We start from the raw sequence: 16,552 nt of genomic DNA, 5'->3' as shown, positions 1-16,552 counted from the left end.
GTGCTCTGTTTCCAAGGCTGCCTGAAATAGTCTGGCAGATCTGAACCCATTTTTCTTGCTTGCTTTCTCTCTGACCGTCGTCTCCCTGGTGGGATCCAGGGGATGGTGGAGGTGGTAGCTGAGAACTATCACAATATCTGGGCCAAGAAGAAGAAGTTGGAGCTGGAGAGCAAAGGTGAGCTAGGTTCACAGCGTCCCCCACAGAAGGTGAGCTGGGGGGCAGGTGTGTTTTCCCAAAAGTGCAAAGAAAGAGCCAAATATTTTGTCATCTCTCACTTTATTAAACCCAGGTGGTGGCAGTCACCCTCTTTTGGTACCCTATGATACCTTGACTGCCAAGGAAAAGTTCAGAGACCGAGAGAAAGCCCAGGACCTGTTTAAGTTCCTCCAAGTAAATGGCATTGTGGTTTCCAGGTAAGTCGTCTTCCAGGTGATGTTAGTGGGACGGGACAGGCTGGTGTGGTCTCTCCTGCTCTAGATATGTAATCACCTGCCTGCATAGCAGATCAGAGTAAGGACAGCAGGTGGGTCTTTTGAAGTAGGTAAATGTTTTGGAGCGTGAAGCCCTCTCTTCTGTCATAAATAAGACTGGTCAATGTCAATTTCTAAAAAAAATCAAAGAATCATGCAAAGAATCTAGCAAAGAATCATGACAAATTATACATATATACCTTAAACATTTAATTTTAACTTAAAACACACAAATATGCATTCATTCACAAAGCTTGAACTGTAGGCCCCAGACCTTATTTTAGTTTGTTGTTTTATTGATTGGAATCATAAAGCACTTCCATAATGCATCCTCAAACATCTGAAACTTGGACTTCCCTAAAGAGCGGTGAAAATTAAGGCACATACAAAACACTGTAAGTGCAGCATTCTAGGGTGGGGTTTTTTTTTTTTCTTCCAATTTTCTCTCTGTGTTTTACAGTTTTCTTACATCTAGTTCAAAAACTCTGTGTTTGAAAACTTATAATTACAAGTCTTTGTAAAACATGCAACCTAGTTCTCACAGAATCACCAGTTCTCTTCACACTTGTATTTTAATGTTTTCTATGGTATTTAATAAAATTCCATAAGAGCAGTAGAGACCACAAGTGACATCAACAACCCTCAAAAAAAGACTCGGCTCCTGGGGAGACTGGATGAACCATGATTTCTGAAGACTTTATCTCAAGCTTATGTTGATCAGAATCATCTAGATGAAGGTTTTAGATGAGGATGGTCTGGGCTGCTTAAGTCTTAAAGTTAGAATCTGTTTTCCTGCTGGTCAGGTATCAGCAGTGGGCTGTGCTTGCTAAGCCCTTTGTAGAATGAAAAATAAGCAAGTGTCCCATCCTGATAAGCCATTTCTCCTGAAATGTCTGCCAAGCCGGCTGCTGTTTCTTCTTTTGGTTTCCTACAGAATTTTTGCCACTGAATGACAGAAACCCAAATAAAATTCTAGACAAATATTTCTATTGTAGCTCATATGAAAAAATAACAAAATGTATTTGCCGTATTGTTGAGTGGGAAAGGTCAGGCAGCAGGGGATAGTCCCTGGGGGAGCCTTTGAGAAAAACTCCCATCATCATTTTAATCCTGTTCTTAATGCTGCAATGCATGCAGACTGTGGTTTGCCAATAAATAACTCGCTCACAGAAATGAAAAATTCCTCTTTATGATAAGAAGGAAATCTAGGAAACAGGGAGGAAAAGGAAAAGATTACTGAATTCAGCAAACATATCCCCTTAGCTGCTTACCCTGTGCCAGAACCTGTGATGGGCACTTGAATATACCAATGAGGAGGCGACATCATATCACCAAGAACCCCTTAGTTCCTGCTGCCCACGCCTCAAATCTACCCCATCCTCAGCTTCCTCATCACCTGATGACAGCCCTTCTTCCGGGTGCTCAAGCCAAAAACCTTGTCTATTCTCTTTTTCCTTCAATTAGCATCCAGTTCTTTAGGAAATCCTGATGGTTCTGCCTATAAGATACCCAGAATCTGGCCACTTCTCACCTTCATGCTGTCACTATCATTGCTGAAAGGGATCATTCCCACACTCCCTATTTCAACCTTTGGCCTCAACAGTCAACTTTAAACCTAGCAACTAGAGTACTCCAGTTACAATGTAGATCATATCATGTCATTCCTCTATTCAAAACTTTCAGTAGCTTCCCATCTCAAAGCAAAAGGCTAAGGACAGCCCATGGCATCCTAATGATTGAGCCCATTGTCCACCCCACACCCCTCTGAACTACTCACTTTCATTCCATCCACAGTGGCTTCACTCAGCATGCTTGCTCCCACCTCAGGACCTTTGCACCCTCACTCCTGATGCGAAAGCTTTCTCTCCTGATGTCTGTATGTCTTCACCTTCCTATGTCATCCTTCCAATAAGCCCAGCACTGATTTAACAACAGTCTGCTCACCCCCCACTTCAGGCACTCTTGGACCCTTCATCCTTTAACTTTAGTTTTTCTTGTATTCACAAAGCTTATTAACTTCTAGCTCTGCATACACTTTATGTTTTGTTTTATGCAGTGTTCCTGTCTGTTCATAGCTGGCATGTAAGTTCCATGAACACAGGGAATTCTTGTTTGCATCTCTGCTTTAGTCCCATTTCCTCATTTGTTGAATGAATGATGCAGATCTTTCTGAAAAGTCTTTTCAGAAATTATCATAGCTCAGATGTTGCATGCTCAGGGAGGCAGGTTCCAAGTTCAAGGGGAAATGAGTCAGATGTTGAGTCAGATCACTAAGCCAGAAAAACCATTAACATTTGGAAAACAGAGTTGACACAGGGAAAATTGCTGGTGCATTGAAGTCACATAGTTATCTCTGTTCCCCCCTGGGGTTTACCCATTTCCAACCTAGAGGTGTGAAGGATATGGAGCTGGATGCCTCCTCCATGGAAAAGAGGTTTGCCTATAAGTTTTTGAAGAAGGTTCTGAAATATGTTGATTCGGCTCAAGAGTTTATTGCCCATTTGGGTAAGTATCATTGTGAAATATCACAAAAACGTGTGCTTTTCCTAATAGCAGCAAGAATTCGATATTCATTTTTCAAGGAAGGATGTTTTCATGCCATAGTTGTTCATGATTCTTTTAGGCATATGGTTTGGGGAAGGACACAGTGACTGAGATATTCCCACACACACACCCCACTTTTTAAAAAACCAGCTTTGTCTTTGGTTTTCCTTCTGGATTTGATTGACTCATTTGTCATTTTTAATATAACTCATCCTATTCTAAGTGCTCCATCTTTTTGCTTCGTGGCTCTGAGGTTATGACTCAAGCTGTCATCACTGAGATGGTGAAATGGGTGGTGATACTCTAGAGAATCGACACAAAGAATAACCAGCTCTCACAATTGCCAAGTACTTTGTAAAATATTAGGTATTTTGTAAAAATCAAATGGCCTTTTCATGATGAGAAGCTGCTCTGTCTCTCAAATGCTGTGACTGTTTTGTTTCCTTTGCTCTGGCCAACTTTGTGTCACTTTGGTCTTCATAGAAGCCATTGTCAGCAGCGGGAAGAGTGAAAAGTCTCCCCATGACCAGGAGATCAAATTCTTTGCCAAAGTAAGTGACCCTGTGCATTTAACTAGGTTACTTTCTCCTTGGCAGCCACACAAATTAGGGTACAAGTTACGCAGGTTCAACAAAGATACTCAAAACTCCAGTAATGGCTTTGATCATACAGAAGTGCTTGTTGTGGGACAGTCCTGAGGCAGGTCCGTGGTCCGAGGTGGTGGGCAGCCTGCTTTGCTCCATGCCATCACCCAGGGACTCAGGTTCTTCCTCTCATGATGTTCTTCCATCTCCTAGAATGTGATCCCTGACAGTTTGGTCCAAACAGACACAACTGTACCACTTCTGTGAGACAGAGGGAAAGGAGAGGGGAAGGAAAGCTGCTGTTTTATTGAAGTTCTATCCCAGAGGCTCGAACATAATCATTTTAGCCTCAGCTAGCTGCAAGAGAGGCAGGTAATGCATTTTCTAGCTGGGTGACCCCATTCCCAGCTAAATTACAGGGGTTTCTACAGCTAAGAGAAAGAATAGGAGAGTGAACATGGAGGCCAGTGAACTGTCTCAGCCACATAGCCCTAGGCAGAGGACTAAATACAAGTGAGGACTTGAGGTCGCCACGCTCTGAGAAGCAGAGCCAGGATGCTCCAGGCTAGTGGTGCTAGCCCTTTCCTCAAGTATGCTGTTGAATGCCATGCCCAAGAAGCCACATCTGAGTGCAGACTAAGTACAGGACACGCCTGAAAGTGTTGGCTCAGGGCCCCGTGTGCACTTTTTTGGGTGCTTAGTATCTTGCTGTGTCCCTTTACATGTACCCAAGGCCTCTGGTTACAGGAATAGGAAAAGAAAATGTGTTGGAAACTGAGATCCACAGGATAGTGTTTCCTGGAAATTCCAGGACCAGTGTTCAGAGGTTTTTTGCTCACTGAGAAGGAACTTTTTCAGAGGAACCAGAGGAAGGACTTTTGCCAGCTTCCTAGAAGTTTGTCTCTAGTGGATCTTTCAGTTCACCTCCGGTGGATCTTTCAGGTTCTTCTGCCACTGGTTGACCAGTACTTCACCAATCATCGCCTCTACTTCCTGTCCTCACCTCTGAAGCCCCTCAGCAGCAGTGGGTATGCCTCCCATAAGGAGAAAGAAATGGTGGCCAGGTGAGTCTGCAGGAGAGAAGGTCATGCTGCTGATGTGATTTCCATGAAACCCCAGGTTCCTGGAACTTAAATGGTGAATCTTTTGAAGAAATGAACTGTGGCCTGACAATTGGCAGCTCAGAGGTTTCGTTAACACCTTTTCTCTGAAAGTGCCTTTATTCACACTTACCCGTGTATTATTTTGGCAACCAAGAGAAGTGTACTGTTTGTGGGTATCAGTAGGATTAGGGGGTAGATTTATATACTCAGGTCAACTTCCGTCCTGAAATATATTTAGAAAAAGGCGAAGGTAATTCTGAAGCTTGGGAAAAGCAAACACACAACATTGAGAAGAAACAGATTAACACTGTTTTCAATCCCAATCTTATCAGGTTTTTAAAGATTAAATTGCTTTTAAAGAATCATATTTTACAAGTCCTGGTATGGATGATCTGAGATTTGAAATCTAGGGTGGCATAATTCAATTTAAATTCCTAACAGGAAACAAATTTTAATCAAAAGTGTCAGCTTGCCTTCTCGTTCCACTAGGTGTGACATGGGGGTGTCTCAGCAGAGCTGAGAACAAAGCAGGGTGCTTCATGGTCAGGCTATGGGGTGGATCCCACTATGCCTCAGGTTCTCTCTGTATTTGATTTATGAGTGACAAGAGGATGGGTTAGATTTCTAAAGAGCAGAGAGTTAAGGACTGCAATGAAAGTAGTCTATTCACCCTTTCCCTAGCATCCATTGATGGTGAAGAGTGTACTTTATATTTTATAAGGACCTAGCCATTGACTATCTTGGGAGGATTGTCTCAGCAGTGAGCTCAATTTTTCATATGCACAAATAATTGCCCACCTGTGGAAGTATCACTGTGAAACACCACAGTGCTTTAATTTCTAAGAACCACCCAGGTATTGTCTCCATTTTGCAGACGAGGAAACTGAGGTTTGAGCAGACTCCTTCCAGTGCTTACAGTGACCCCAGATAATAAGTGAGAGCAAGAATGAAAACCCACCCCTCTTTATCCAGATCGAGGGCCATTTTCTCTGTACTGGAATTACTTCATTTACTGATATTTGTTAAACAGGGAGAAGCCCATGCTGTCAAAATGAGATGCACTTACAACCAGTTACCGACCTAAGATTTCCTAGATATTTCCACAACGCACTAGTGTATTTTGTAAGAAGGAAAATGAGGTGCCAAGTGAGATATTCAGATAAGCCAACAGAGGGCAGGTGTGTCTGTTCTCTTCATCTATTTTTCTTAGATTATTAATTCATGGAAATGTAACATTTGTTCAGCCAGGCACCATTTGTCATGGCTGGAATACAACCTGGAGCTGATCAGCCTTGCAAATAGCTTTCAGATCCGTCAGCAGGCCTGCCGCCCTCCCACAGCCGTGGTCGTGTCGGCACTGAACACGCTCCCGCTTGCAGACCCCTCTGGTCTGCAGCCTTCACCCGGGCCCCACCTCTTCTGCATCTGATGCCACATGTCATGTCAGTGCTCTCCAGAGTCTCTCCCCGGGGATCTCTTTATCAGCTTCTAACTCTGAGATGAGAGTGAGGTGCCTGGGGATGCTGTACCTCATAACTCTGGGCAAAGAACAGTGCTTCTGCTTAAATGGTGGGCCCCACAGGTGACCAAAAAAAAAGGGTCTTTGGAAATTTCAGGCCCTGGCCTCGGCGTGCCTGAGAGCACTTCTGACAGCAAGGGGAGCCACATTTGTATCAGAATCAAACAACCCAAGGATCTGCTTTAGCTCTAAAAGTTGTTTGTACAGAGTGGATCCACTTGGAAGCATTTTGCCAGAAATAACTGAGTTTATCAGCCCCTAATTCTGCAGACTAAGAGGGCCATGTGATGAGTCTCTGCCTACAGATGAGAAATCTAAAGCACAGAGGAGAGAGGTGGCTTCATCATGACAGCCAGCTAGTCCTGGCAGACACACAGGACTCACATTCCTCCGGGATCCCCGCCAACTCCATGAGTTTTCATCAGATACAGAACTCAGAAAAAAGAAAAAAAAAAAAAAAGAATACCCTGGGAAGAGAGAAAAGGCCCCAGTCCATATTTAATTTCACACTTGCTGCCTGCCAAGTTTCTGTTAACTTATTCTGAGCTCTCCTAAGCTCGAGGCCAGGGTTTCCAACTTATTTCCACTGCAAAAACAAATGACTAACCAGGAGAGACTTTGGCTCTGGTTTCCAGTAGACAGCCCAGAAAGGCTCAGGGCATTCACTGAGAACCGTTTAGAAGTGAATAAGTTTTCATCCCCACCAACACTTAGATGGATTTCTTCTTCCTTTGACCTTCCCATAAAGACTTCTGCCCTGTGTTAGAACATGAGTTCTAAAACCATGGGAAGGACTTCAACTGGATCTCATCTGAGAATCCCACAGCCTGTGCTGAGTGATTTTATTCTACGTTCCCTCTTCCTGTTCCTCCAGGAAGGACTGCTCTCTGAAAGGGTTGCTAAGTTCTTGTCTAGCTGTGCCAATGTCAAATAATGTCAGCATTCTCAGCAGTCTCCTCCAGCAACACAGGTCAAATGATAGCCATTGTGCCCTAGAGGGGGGGGCATCCGAGTGTTCCGAATGCACCTGTGGGCTCTTTGCTGACTGCACAAGGCCCTCTATTAGGCACTGTAAAAAGTAAAAGCATAAGACACAACTGGACTCCAACAGGTTCCATAGTAGAAAATATGGGTAAGAGCATGGAATAGGGTCAAAAAAACACAAAAGCATGGCAGGTGGGATTTCCTAGCTTCAAAGACGTGGATCAGACAGCAGTGAAGCCTGTAGGCTAATGGAGATGACAGAGAGAAGCCATTCCTTGAAATGTTTCTGATGCAATACAGTATTGCCCATACCTGAATCTTTAACTTTATTCCAATCCCGCCATCTTGCCCACCTCCCAACTAAGGCCTCATACCCCTCACCCAGTGAAGACGATAAAAATGGCTTGCAATCCATTGCAACAATGGAAAAATCCTTCCAGAATCCTCGTTTATCCATGGATTTTATCCAAATTAATGTTATTAGTACTCTATAACAAGAGATGGTTTGCAACAGCTGGCTCATTGCGAAATATTGTAGCTGTTGCAGAAGGATTGTTTTCTGTAACACTGTAGATGCCCGCAGGGTACCTTTCATGAGTCCCCAGTGAGACAGGGGGAACCACGTGTTTTCCTAGTGTGGTCCAGAGGACCCTTTGAGGGGAACACCATCCGCCTTCCTGGGCGGGGGGGCATTCTGTGCACTCTGTTTTGCCATATGGGGGGCTGGGGGATGAGGTTTAAATGGGTCTGCCTTGGATCTCTGTCCCTTTCCCACTTCCATTTTTTTCTGCTTCAGCCTGTTCTGCAAACTCGCCGCTCTGGTTCGACACAGGATTTCTCTCTTTGGTAAGAGAAGTGTTGTTAGAGGCTGCACATCCCGTGACTACCCTGAACTCATGTCCCGCAGACAACCTGAGCCTTAGGACTAAGGTGTCACCTAAATTTGCCATAGAAAATTGGGCTGAAGCGTGATAAATGACCTCTGTACCCCCAAACAGCTTAGATTTTCCACGCCAATGAATGTTTTAAGCTTTGCCTCCAACATCCATCACAAAGCCATGTGTCAGGCCGGAGATAAATGCTTTGGCCCCAAACAGAGCCCTGGCACTTTGCGTGTTGGTGGTTAATTATGCTGGGCTGTGGTTTGTGCATATTGAGAGGATTGGGTTTAAATGACAGGCTGAATGGCCTGGGGAGTCACAGGTGATATTTTTGATTTTAGGGAGTGATTCTGTGACAATGGTGAGCTGTCTTCACATCTTAGCTCAGACACTTGACACGAGGTAAGTGTGCCCGGCATTTTCCCGGACGCCCCCTCTGACTCTTTCTCTCCACTTATTATCGTACGGAAGAGGAACGTGCCACCACTCTGCAGGAGCCGGGGAGGGAAGGGAAGACAGGGAAAAGATGGAAATCACCCCGATGTCAGCACACTGTTCCTCAGCTCATGATGGAGGGCCCCTGTCGTGGCAGATACTGAATGCTGAAAGCTGAGCATTTGTACCTAATTCTCCACAGAAAAAGAAAAAGCTATCTGATGGGTGGTGAGGCCGTAAGGATCCTGGGAGAGGGACTCATAGCACTCTGAGTTCAAAATGGCCAAGGAGGGGACGTGATTACCAAAAGATCAAAGACAAAGATAGATTCCGGCCTGAGGGTGGCCTGAGGGTCTGGTAGGAAAGATGGCTGAACAAGAAAGGAAGTCTTCCTTCCTTTCACATATTGGGTTTGGCCAAAAAGTTTGAGTTTTTTTATAAGATGGTATGGATAACACCTATGTATATAATATCAGATATATGTGTGTGTGTGTGTACATATATTATGGTAGTATAAAGTATTTGATGAGATTAAAAGAGAGGCAGTGCAAAGAACTGGAGGGAGCTTTCTTTAACAGACTCATTAAGCAGGGCTCTTCGCAAAGTCAGGAGAACATGCTTCCCAAAACCCAAGGCAGAAGAGAGGCAACAAACTAAAAGAGTAGCCAGATGATGAAAACCTCTATAAACTAAAAATGGTTAAAAAAAAAAGTTAAGGGCAGTTGAAGGGGATTTTCAGGTTTCTGAGAAAAACATGTTGTCGAGGTAGTAAACCTCTTAAAACTGTTGTGTGTGTTCAGTTGTATCCAACTCTTCGTGACCCCATGAACTATAGCCCGCCAGGCTTCTCTGCCCACGGGATTTCTCAGGCAAGAATAGTAGAGTGGGTTGCCAATTCCTACTTCAGGGAATCTTCCCAACCGAACCCGTGTCTCTTGCATCTCCAACATTGGCAGACGGGTTCCTTACCAGTGCACCACCCGGGAGGCCCAAAAGTACTAATACAGAACAAAATTTGCAGGATCAGACCAAAGCATTCCAGGGGTGCAGTTGGGATGAGGAGTCTTTATTCCCCAAACTTGCAAAATGCCTCAAGAGCAGGTTTTCTTCCTGCAAAACTAAACAGAACACAAGTCAGTGTGTTTCATAGTCATTCCTGAGAAAATCTGAGGGAGATGGTTTATAAATACTTACAGGTTACGAGCAAGCCTCACTGACTTTATCTCCTTGTTTTTATGTTTCTTATTGGCTGGATGATTATCGTGAAAATACTGTAGATGAAAAGCATCTGGCCTTGTAGCAAGCCTGTCATAATCTTGTGAATAAGATGTAGAAATACAGAAAATAAAAGATAACTGATAGACTTTGTTCCAGTTCTGAGTTTTATAAGATAGTTTTAAGGGAAAGTCCCAGATACCTATAGCTAATCTCCATTCCCACATGGTTACTTCAGTGGTCTGAGTAAACCGTTTTAAATGGGGCTGACTCTTCTTCCCTCCCCTTCTCCAAGCTGGGACATCCCTGCAAAGTGATAGAAACCTAAGCTTCAGTTGACTTAATTCTTGGTCCTCTTTCTCTAAGAGGTCCTGCGCCACAGGAGAGCTAGTATTTCTAACTAGTCGTTATAAAGGTTGCTGAGCCCATGGGGAGCTGAAGAAAAGTTCCCTCTCTGTCCTTTTAATTAGGTATTTCCAGAAGAATGTAGCCAGCTGCAATATTATATAGATAACAGGTGACCAATATCAGTTTCTCTCTAAGTCGTCCTGTCCATTCCCTAAGAATTGAGCAGTGTGTAAATGTAAAGTGTAGACAGCGTCCCAGAGCAGTACTACCAGTATACGTGTATGTACTCAGTCATTTCCAACTCTTTGTGACCCTGTGGACTGTAGCCCGCCAGGCTCCTCTGTCCACAGGATTTTCCAGGCAAGAATATTGGAGTGGGTTGCCATTTCCTCCTCCAGAGGATCTTCCCAACACTGGGATTGCATTTCTTGCATCGCCTGCATTGGCAGGTGGACTCTTTACCACCGTGCCACGTGGGCATCCCAAGAGTTGAGCAGTCATGCCCTCAAATCAAGCATGCCTTCCAGTTGCTGGCCCATGCTTCAGGATTCTGTGATCCCAGTTTCTTTTTGGATGCTAATAATTACCGCAGCGATAGGGGTGTCAGATGCCTGGGTTGCCCTGAAAGTCCCCAGCCTCAAGAAGGCAGTTGGCCAAAGGTTCAGGTTATGCTTCTGATTTTGAACATTGTTTGCTTACAGGACGGTCATGAAGTCAGGCTCAGAGCTGGTGAAAGCCGGGTTACGGGCGTTCTTTGAAAATGCAGCGGAAGACTTAGAGAAGACTTTGGAAAACCTGAAGCTCGGCAAGTTTACCCATTCCAGAACGCAGATCAAAGGCGTCTCTCAAAATATTAACTACACCACGGTGGCTCTGCTCCCGATCTTGACATCCATCTTTGAGCATGTGGCTCAGCATCAGTTTGGGGTGGACTTACTCTGTGAGTTGTCCTGCCATCTTGCATGGATTCATGTGTACCCAGCTGCAGATCCTTAAGAAGTGTGTGGTCTAGTCCCTCAGGCTGACCTTCAGGGCAGAGTAGAGACAACCTTTCCACACTTTTTCCTTCTTAATTAAAAAAAAAAAAAGAGCAGATTCTTGGAGGGGAAGAAATCCCCAAATTTCAGTTTATAAATATTTCACCTTTTCCCACTGCTACTCGGGGCCAGAGTCTTCCACCCGCTGGTTTCACTCTCAGCCATTGTGTTCTCTCTTAATTTGAAAAGGTTATCTGTGAAATCTGTCGAGAGATACAGGTTTGCTCCCAGACACCAGTTTTCCTATTAAGAAGCTTTAATTTATTCACTGTATATCGGGAGCAAAGGAAAGCTGCTAACATCCCAGTATCTGAGCCTCCAGAAGAAAGACCGTAATTGATTGGTTTTACTTTGCGTTTAGTACCACGTTCAGTCCTCTTATTCTGCCACCAAGCTTCAATTTCACACTGTAAATGGTGGCACGTGATTGAATTAGTTTAACCAATGGCCAATAGCTAAGGCTGTGTCTTCCATAGCCTTCAGTAGTGAAAACCAGTTATTTCCATGGGGTTAGGGGGAGAAGTAGGGGAACATCCAAACTTATTATTCTGTGTCATGGAAACAACACACTTTCTTGTTGAAAAATAAGAAAGTAAACTAGTTCTTTGTGTTCAATTAGTTCCAGCCTTATTGTGAGTTCCATACATTAATAGAGGCACGTAGCCTGCCCATTAAATTCTGAGTGACTAAGCGAAAGATGCCCTTCCCTTAAGAAACATGGCAAAATCATAATACAGGTGAATTACCTTTTGAAAAACATCTATCAGAGAAGCTGGGACAAGTGGACATGAGGTATTTTGCTCTGTCTTGGAAGAAGTAGGGACTTTGTACACGTCTCCCCTGGAAAAGTAACAAAAAGCTCACTCAAGCTTCAGATTCCTTACATTCTTCCTTTCAAAAAAAGGAAATAGTCAAAAAAAAAAAAAAATGGAAATAGTGCTCTGGATAAAATTTGACTGCAGTCTCCCTCTATTGGAGGGAAAAAAAATGGAAGGACTCACTGGTCAAATGATTCCTTTCCCTGAGAAACTCTGTGATCTGTATCTGGGGTTCCACAAAAGACCTGGGATGGCACAATGGAGGGCGTTTTCCTTTTGGTGTTATCTCTCCCAGCTCAGCAACTGGCATTTGAAAAGAGAGGGGCTCTCTTTGTTAAAAAGAAAGAAAGTGAGATCTTTGGTTTTTGGGTGAAGCCATCGTGTTTTCTGTTTGCAGACCTTTGCTGTGTGCGAGAGGTGGACCTCTGGGGTTGATGCACGAGAATGACAGTTCTTGTTTGTTCTTTTCAGTGGGTGATGTGCAGATTTCATGCTACCATATACTGTGCAGTCTCTACTCCCTCGGGACAGGAAAGAACATCTATGTTGAAAGGTAATGAGTGAACAAAAGAGGCCAACACATTCGGGCTGAAGGTGTTACTGAAGTCTTTAAACACTTAACAGTAGCATCTTTCCAACCCAGCAGAAGCAAAATGCTCACTGAAATGGCTTAGTGATTTTGAGCCTTGGGTATGAAATGTTTATGGCAGTATTTAGAAGTGTTAATGAGGCTTCTAAGATGTATGACTTCCGTGAAGATAGCTGGAGAATGTACATGGCTGGAGGAGCAATATAGCCAAACTAAATCATGTGCTGGTGGCCAAAAAATGTCAAAGAAACATCTTTTTCTTTATGATCACAGCTTTCAGAGCACTTCCAGAGTTCCTGTGGTTAAAGCTTGCTGAGAAGCTCAAGGGACGTGAGACGGTTGCTTTAGTGTTTAATGAGTTTCTATGTGATACAGCCCTGGACTTCTACCATTCTTGGCTGTCAGATTAACTATAATTTTAAACAAGTCCACACTTTGGGAACAGAAACGCTACTCAGTGGTCTTGAATCTGAACAGGCTGATTTTCCGAGGTGTTTGGGTTCCCACTCTGCTCTCTAATCTGCCTGGAGCAATGGAGGCCTTCGGCCACCCCTTGCTTTTCAGAATCAAATGTCATGTGTTGTGTGATTCCATTTAAGTCCATGGAGAAGATCAGAAGGATAAACACAGTGTTAGCCAAACTCTAGATGTAGACTTAGCCTCGGAAGATTTTTTTTTTTTCCTTTTTTGCCTTTTCAAATAAGGAAACTGGAAAGAATTTGATCTGTACTTAAAATTACTTAATCTAAACATCTTGTTGATATCCATGGTCTGTAGACCTCCTCAATTTATGATCCTTTATCAAACAAACCAACGATAAATCCTTGTTTCATATCTAAACTTACATAAATTCTAATTGCAGTTTCTCAATAAAGCAAAAAAAGACCGGCTCCTTTAAGAACTCAGGATCTGATGACTTGAAATCATGTGCTAATAACCAAAGCATGTTGAAGAAATGTCTATGTCTTCATAATTACAGCTGTTAAATAGCTTCTAGAGTTCAAGAAATTAATTGAAGAACTAACAGCTAATTTATTTTGATTATGAGTTTAATTCCTTAGAGTTACATAGCTTTCCTTATTGTTTTACATGAAATATAGATAAATAGTTTTGTCCTTTAATAGGAACTGGGCAGACAAAAGTTATAAACATATTTTATACCAAATCAACAAGAGAATTAAAATTTTTAATAATAAAGAATTTCACTTAGGGAAGATATCTTTACTTTCGTTAAGCATTTGTAAATATTTTCTCAACATCTTTTCTTATTCTCTTGGTTTATATGTATATACGTGCATGCTAGCTTACTTCAGTAGTGTCCAACTCTTTGCTACCCCATGGACTGTAACCTACCAGGCTCCTCTGTCCATAGGATTCTCCAGGCAAGAATACTGGAGTGGATTGCCATGCCCTCCTCTGGGGGATATTCCCAACGCAGGGATTGAACTTGCATCTCTTATGTCTCCTGCACTGGCAGGCAGGTTCCTTACCACTAGTACCACCTGGGAAGATCCTTGTATGTATATACATGTGTCTATATGTATATGTGTTTTTTGGTACAATTTTTTGAAAAGCTTATGCATTACTCTCTTTTGTTTAAAAAAAAAAAAGTCGAAGAAAGGTCAACTCTGAAATGTCAGACCAGAAAAGAGACCATTCTTCATGTGACTTTTTATACTCTATTCATATACTCATTGCACTGGGAATATCGGTGCCTGTGTTGTATATTCCACACAGGTAGAAAGCCAGCCTTGAAGAAGCACCTGGATCAAGTCTGCCCCTATTGTCAGTCTGTTAGTTAATGAAGCAAGTAGGATATAAAGATTTAAAATCTTCCAAGTTGTGATGCTGCCACCATTGGTGACTTTTATTTATTTTCTATTGTATTGTGAAAGTAAGACATACTTATTTAAAAAAAAAACAAAAACAAAAAAACAGTACAGACCTATGTAAAGTTAAAAGTCTGCTGCTTTCTTCACCCCAGATCACCCCACCTAGTAACAGTTTGGTATATACCATTCTAAATGTTTTCTACATGTACACATTTTTACACGTTTTAGGATCATCATATTGCTTTATAACTTTGTTTTGTTGGATGAAGCTAAAATCTGAATTTCCTTAACATACAACTCATATATTTTTAATTTATCGCTAATTAAAATAATTATTCTCTACTTTTAAAAAGATTACCAAGTTTAGTATATTTGCATTTCTGGCATTTCCTATCCTTTCTACCTTTCTTTTTTTGCTGTGTAGTTCTTTATAACATACATTTTACCCTGGACTATTTTAGGACTAATATTCCTTGAGCTGTTTACCTTGGTTTATATTTAAATGATTCCGTGTGTGGCCAGTGCTTCTAAATTGTGATTTGCCCATTCTAAAACTTTTATTTGGATTTACCTCTTAGGTGGCCAGACTCCTCTTATGTTGTTGTTTCTATAAGAGCACTTACTGTTGAGTGTTTGCATATTTTGTCGTATCATCCGTCGACTTTGCATGTGAACAGTTTCCATGGTATAAAATCCTTGGGTCGTAATTTTCCTCCCTCAGGAGTGTACAGACTTCGCTTCGCTGTGGTCTGACGGTGTGTGTGACCCGGTGATTTGTTCCCTGCACACATGACTTCGCTGCTGCTCACTGGGTTCTTTCTTTGGTCTTGAAGCTCTTTCATTTCCCTGTACTTTGTCTCAGGGTTGTCTTTTCCATATCAACCCCTGCACTTCTTCTCAGCACTTAATACACCCCCTCAGGTTCCAGAATTGGGCCTTACTTTAATGAATCTTCCATTTTATTATATTGTTGCCGAGTTTTTTGGTCTTAGCTGTTGTTCAAGGAGGGAAGTTATTTGTATCTATTGACTTTTCCCTTAACCTTCCTCCCTCATTTTCTCTGTAGTAACTTTTAGCTAATTGTTCTTTTCTGAAACTTTTTTGATTTGGTCTGTATTTTGCAGTGTGAAGTTGTCACACATTTTCTAATTTCAGCATAGGTCTAAATTTCTCAATTTTCCCCCAGCGTTGTGGGTTTTAGAGGGGAGAAAATATAGTGAAACCTACCATTTCTCTGCCATGTTTTACTGAAGTTTCTTGGGTAGCAAATGTCTATAAGGTGGCAAAGGAACCACTCAATATTTGGTTTCCAACTATAGCGTGAATGCATTGTAAATAGAAAAGATTCCAGACACCTCCATGATAGGGTTGACTGTGAGGAGGAAGAAAGTCATTGAAACAGATTAGAGACCTTTTGGGGGGAATGTTTTCTAATTGAGCTAGACTGAGACAGTCACTGACAGGTAAATTTTCAGATACAGTTTCAGAGTAGGATAAAGGCTTTTACCATGTGTGTTTAAACATGGAGAATGCTTAACATTCTTTAACCTGAATATACTTTGATTGATTTTATTACTATTTACTCATTTGGTTGCACTGGGTCTTCATTGCTGCATGCAGGCTTTCTCTAGCTGCAGCGAGTGGGGGACTACTCTCTAGTTGCAATATGTGGACTTCTCATTGAAGTGGCTTCTCTCGTTGAAGAAGGGCTCTAGAGTGCAGGCTCAGTAGTTGTGGCTCATGGGCTTCGTTGCCCCGAGGCATGTGGTATCTTAGTTCCTGGACCGAGGATCGAACCTGCGTCTCCTGCTTTGGCAGGTGGATTCTTAACCACTGGACCACCAGGCAAGTCCCTACTTCGATTAATTGATAGAGCATTTGATGGGGATGGATCAAGAAGACTAAGTTTGGTAATTGACTACATTAAGCATTGAATCTCCATTTTATTTCAAATTAAAACTTTGTCTTTGCCTTCACACTTTAGAGATATTTATATCTGCCTTCCTGCTCTGTCCCCTTTAACCAGTTCTTTCCTGATCAAATGTTGCTCTCCCCAGACTGCTGAGATCACATATCTGGTGCTTTGCAATTTTGCTGTTTTGAGATCACTGGTGTTTCTGTCTAGAACCTTCCCGCGTCTCCACTTTCTGCCCCTCTGCTACCTGTTGTTTACTCTCTTTTGCATCCTCTGG

The 16,552-nt window shown here is 42.5% G+C and overlaps 1 protein-coding gene across 8 annotated transcripts in view; it reads left to right on the top strand.

Moving 5' to 3' along the window:
- Positions 1–16,552, top strand: part of RYR3 (ryanodine receptor 3) — a 547,151-nt gene that overhangs the window by 449,520 nt on the left and 81,079 nt on the right. For all 8 annotated transcript variants that reach the window (XM_043471377.1, XM_043471383.1, XM_043471384.1 and 5 more), the window contains exons 56-64: positions 100–175; positions 291–414; positions 2,861–2,976; positions 3,499–3,566; positions 4,542–4,663; positions 8,002–8,051; positions 8,428–8,488; positions 10,786–11,024; positions 12,411–12,492. In XM_043471377.1, the coding sequence (XP_043327312.1) occupies positions 100–175; positions 291–414; positions 2,861–2,976; positions 3,499–3,566; positions 4,542–4,663; positions 8,002–8,051; positions 8,428–8,488; positions 10,786–11,024; positions 12,411–12,492 (938 nt within the window). The remainder of the gene's footprint in view (positions 1–99; positions 176–290; positions 415–2,860; positions 2,977–3,498; positions 3,567–4,541; positions 4,664–8,001; positions 8,052–8,427; positions 8,489–10,785; positions 11,025–12,410; positions 12,493–16,552) is intronic.

This window comes from Cervus canadensis, chromosome 6 (assembly GCF_019320065.1).
Source record: "Cervus canadensis isolate Bull #8, Minnesota chromosome 6, ASM1932006v1, whole genome shotgun sequence".
In the NCBI taxonomy this organism is placed as follows: domain Eukaryota; kingdom Metazoa; phylum Chordata; class Mammalia; order Artiodactyla; family Cervidae; genus Cervus; species Cervus canadensis.
This window is presented reverse-complemented; position numbering and strand designations above follow the sequence as displayed.